The sequence below is a fragment of the Bison bison genome, unplaced genomic scaffold, assembly GCF_000754665.1.
Source record: "Bison bison bison isolate TAMUID 2011002044 unplaced genomic scaffold, Bison_UMD1.0 scf7180017864105, whole genome shotgun sequence".
In the NCBI taxonomy this organism is placed as follows: domain Eukaryota; kingdom Metazoa; phylum Chordata; class Mammalia; order Artiodactyla; family Bovidae; genus Bison; species Bison bison.
The window spans coordinates 7,498,100-7,503,031 of NW_011494677.1; the positions used below are offsets into that span (position 1 = coordinate 7,498,100).

The 4,932-nt window shown below is 40.7% G+C and overlaps 1 protein-coding gene across 2 annotated transcripts in view; it reads left to right on the forward strand.

Moving 5' to 3' along the window:
- Positions 1-51: 51 nt before the first annotated feature.
- Positions 52-4,932, forward strand: part of PPP2CB (protein phosphatase 2, catalytic subunit, beta isozyme) — a 23,546-nt gene continuing 18,665 nt past the window's right edge. Inside the window, exon 1 of one of the 2 annotated variants that reach the window (XM_010838809.1) lies at positions 52-216. In XM_010838809.1, coding sequence (XP_010837111.1) covers positions 172-216 — 45 coding nt within the window. In that variant the 5' untranslated portion in view covers positions 52-171. Of the gene's footprint in view, positions 217-370; positions 479-4,932 lie in introns of those variants that run through there. The other variant, XM_010838810.1, reaches the window with a different exon arrangement.

Genomic DNA, 4,932 nt, shown 5'->3' on the forward strand with positions numbered 1-4,932 from the left:
TGGGTGGGCGGGGGCTCCGTGGCACCTGGAATTCATCACCCGAGTGTGATTGTGGGGTGACCGGCGCTCTAGTGAGGATTGCTGACAACCCCATTATTAACCCCGGCGGACTGGCAATCCCGAAGCTTCAACCGCCAGGCAGATTAATCTCCTGCAGCCTCGTAATGGAAAATGCACCGAAATGAGCCTGGGTGTTGTGAATTATCAACGCGCGTGGTAAGAAACAGAGGCTTTTTCTCAGGTGACTTGGCCCTTCAAACATCGCTAATACTTGGTAATGCGTCAGGCATTTGTTTGTAGAGAGGTGGGTGTGATGGCAGACTGTGATTTTTTAAAATAGAAGTTGACTCTAGTTGAGACAGATGGTGGCTGGTCTTCACGTTGAGAGGCTCTTTGGAAGCAAAAATGTTTGATTTTTCAGAAACAAGACGGCAAGTCTTCAGTTTGGCAACAGTGCCTACCTGAAATGATAAGTGGGGTCTGTGTTTCTCCTGCAGGGTAGCACTTTTCAGAAGGTTATTTCTGTTTCTGTTACTTGTAAGGTTTTTTTCATTGCCAAAAAGTAATAAAATATGCAGATGGTTTACTGTTTTCAGTCGCTCTTGATTGTGTGATCGTAGACAATCTTCTGAATTCTGTATCCATTTTTTTCTTAACCATTGGAATTATTTTGGACTTTACTTTTTTTTCTCATTCATCTTTTATAGCCTAGACTATTTTTATGTAAAAAGGTCTCGTGAAGGAGTAACAAAATTATTTATCCTTTAATGCTTTTGAATTGTTACATATTTTTAAGCCATAATCCCTAAGACTTTCTTGATTTTGTTTGGAAAGCAGGATGCCTCAGAAAGGCATTGAAGGAAAGATTTTATTAATATTACTTATAGAGGACCCTTAAAATTAAATGTCTGAGAAATGGAAGAGTTAGTACTAAGTTGAAAATAGTGTTTTGTTTTTTAAATTAAGTGTAACGCTGTTTTGGGTCTTTATTAACATTTTTTTTTTTGAAGTATAATGTTGCATTTAAGTGTTCAACAAACTTATTCAGCTATAAACATACAATATTCTTTTTCAGGTTCTTTTTCATTATAGGTTATTACGTGACACTGGGTATAGTTTCCTGTGCTATACAGAAGGTTCTTGTTGTTTCTTTTACATAGTAAAGTAGTGTGTATATGTTAATCCCAAACTGCTAATTTATCCCCTCCCCATCCCCTTTTGGTAACCCTTAGTTTGTTTTCTATGTCTATGAGTCTACTAAATAACTATTGATACAGGAGGATGTATTTCTGTAAATAGAACTGGCAAAAAGTGGTATATTTGTGTTTCTGAGACAAATTGCTTATGGACCGCTTCAAGTTCTGGCTGCATTCAGTTTTCTTGTGTGATAACCTGTAATTTCACGTTTTAAAATTTGCTTTAAATCGCTGTCTCTCAGGCTCTCCTGTCAGGTGAAATAACCCAGTTGTGCAGTTAGCTGAGTCCGTTAGCCTCACTGTGACTAGTAGACGTGGACTGTAAGCGGTGGGCAGCGGTGGTAGTTGAATCGGCTCTTCTCTCTGACTGACTGATAATTTTAAGATGTCTTTCCGGAGAAGAATGTTGCACCCCTCCTCGATCACACGATCCTTTAATCACCTGAGCAAGCTTTCTGAATTTGTCCAGAGAGATTATTTTGACTTCAGCTCCTAAATAAATTGGACTGCCAGTCCCTAGAATCTTTGAGGTATATTTAAGCTTATATCTTACCCACTTTTTTCTCTGAATATTTGTACTTTTCCACCAAGCATGAATTTTTAAGTGGCAGCTCTGTCATTTATCTTTATCCTCCACTTTTGCCAGGGACGTGGAGTGCTCCGCCGCCCCCCGCCCCCGCCCTTCTCAGCCGTGCTTGGTGTGGAGCCCCTTTCCAGCAGCTGTGGCAAACCTTTGTGGTGTTGGTTTTCTGTCACCTAACCTTACAGTTCCATTTTACTTCCCTACCTCTGCCCTCCTTTTTCCTGCTGAGTGCCGCATTTGTTTGTAATGGCCAGCCTGCATTCAGACCCTGGCTCCACAGCTTGATGGCTGCCCAGCCCTGCCCCTCCTATTCCTTATCGCTAAGGCCGGGGTGATCACTGACCTCCTGGTTTGCTGACCTCCTGGGGCAGTTGTATTAAGACTCCACTGGAGTGAAGTCCTAACAAGAAATTTGCAGTAGATACTAAATGAAGGAAAGCTAAAAAAAAAAAACAAAAAAAAAAAACCAGCTGTTCTATCTTCTTTTAAGTGTCATCCTATTTTCTTTTGGAAGAAGCTGCAAAATAAACAGATTTGTCGATATGACTTCTCTGTGGAGAATGTACTTCAAGAGAGGTTTTCCATTTAGTGGCTCTAGAACTCTGAAAAAGTTTCGTTATTTCTTGTGATCCCTGTTACCTGAAGCACAAACTGCTGGGATTGGTAGTAGTTCCTCACTTGGTCTACTTAATATGTGTTCTCCCCTTCCAGGTCAAGAATGGCAGGCATAAAGAATATAAGAGAAAATAAAAAGTTAAGCCTAATGTTTTAAAACTGTAAAAATCATCTTTTTGTTTAATTCTTTGTGACTAGATTTTAGTTTTTTTAAAAACATTTTTTGAGAGTCTATTAGAAATATTATTTTATAGAAAGTTACATCATAGGATGGTGATTTCTTCCTCAAAATTAAATTTCTGTTCTAACTCAGATTGCCTGAATCTTAATCAGCTGAAATTAAAGACCAGAGTGGTACTGGGAAATAGCCCTCTTTTGAGGTAGTGGCAAAATAAAATCCATCCAAATGCCAATTGGAGAATAACTATTGATTAAAAAATATATATGGGTATGCATGATATGGTATGTCTGGCCTTCAAGGTTAGTTTCTGTCTAGAGAAAAACTGTTTGCATAAAATAGTTAAGGCATGTCTTCCAAGAACATGACCAACTCTTAACATGAACTTAAATTAGCAGTCCAGGGGCTCCCTGGTGGTCCAGTGGTTAAGAATCCACCTTGCAGTGCAGGGGACACAGCGTCAGTGCCTGATCTGGGTCCCACACGCCACGGAGCGACTAAGCCCGTTCGCCACAACTTCCGAACCCACGTGCCGCAGCCACTGAAGCCTGCGTGCTCCTAGGGCCCCTGCTCCACAACAAGGGGAGGCCCATGTGAAGCAGCGAAGACCCTGCACAGCCAAAAATTAAATTAAAAAAGTTTTAATTAAGGAAAAAAAAAACGAGCAGTCGAACTTAGGGGCCAGTTGCACGTTTTGCCCTCTTGGTGGGCAGAGCGGTTGCTTCTCCGTCTGCGCACGGTGTGCACCGTGATTTATAAGGATAGGGGCCTGGAGAGCCAGCCTGGCACAGCTGAGCACATTCTGACTAGAACTATATTTAACGTTTGGTAGAGTCTCAGGAGGAGACATTTTTAGGCTCTTCGACCTGATAAACTTTATTTTATTCTGTAGAACCTTGGTGATGATATTCTAAGCAGGGAGGGAAATTTTAGCCCATGTGTGTGTGAGCAGAGCTTTATGCTGATGATTATACAGTGGCTACTTAGAAACAATTTGAGGTTTGTATAGATAAATATGTAAATTCTGTATTGGTCTAATGGATATGTTCCTGGGTCCTGGCCTCAGCCTTGAAAGAAGCAGAATTCTCTGTAGGGTATTACTTCACTGATGTGAAATAGCATGCGTAAATTCATGAATGCCTAAAACCATCTTAATGAAAATTAGGTCCTGGTAAAAATGATTTTTCTGAGTTGAGAAAAGCTCTCGAATGGTTTTCTTTAATAGTTTGTACTTAAAATTGGTGTTAACAGCCAAAACGCCCGTTACTTTCATTTTAACTTCCCTTGAGCCAGCTCTGGTGGCCCATAGAGTTGAAAATGCAGTGATGGAGAGGACGTCCCTGGTGGTCCGCTGAGGAAGCACCTGCCTTCCAGTTCAGCGGCACCGTTTCGGTCCCTGGTCAGGGAGCTAAGACTGCACGTGCCGCAGCGAAACAGCCCACGAGCTGCAGCTGCTGAGCTCCCGCGCCACACCCAGGACCTGACACGGCCAGATACAAATAAGTCATTCTTTTAATTCAGTGATCGAGAGAGAGAGTAGCGTGTTTCTGTCTTACTATAACAAAAAATAGCATGACTGCGGTGAAATCTGAGGTTAAAACCCAGTATTACCAACTGAACAAATCATTTTCCGTGCTTATCTAAGCCATCCTTCATGTCAGACAGGTAAAGAAACTAAACCAGACTGGACTAGCATGAACTACTGCTCCGACTAAAAAGCAGCCTTTTTTAAAATCAGTTCATCATTTCTCAGCTGTCCATAGGATGTGTAAAATCATGTTCACAGATAAAATGAAGATAATTACATAAACTACTTTCACATGGAATAGTTTTATTTGCAACATATGTCTTTTTCTCTACTTTGAAGATCTTGCAGAGATTTTTCCTTCACTTTTTCTTCTACGTGCTATGAAGGGCTTGGTGGATGAAGTCTTCTTTGATTAAAGGAAATCAAAATGCCATAAATTGAAGTTAAAATTAATACCAAAACAGTCACTGCATTTTACTACATAAACTATGTGTATTTCCTGAACTCAGTTTTTCTAAGAAAAAATGGCATTAAAATCACTGTCGTCCTTTCCTGGCAGTCCAGTGGTTAGGATGCCATGCTTTCACCACAGGGGATACCAGCTGAGTCCCTGCTCAGGGAGCCAGGATCCCGCGTGCTGTGTGCTGCTGCCAAAAAATAAAATTAAAAAAAAAAAAGATCCCTGTCATCTTTCCAAGAAGGCTAGTTCAGAGCCACAGCAGTGTTTCACATTTAGGTTTGGGCTTTCCTTGTATGTTTAAATTGAGGTACAATTCATATAGTATAAACGTTTGCCCTATAAAGTGTACAACTCAGTGGTTTTAGTATATTC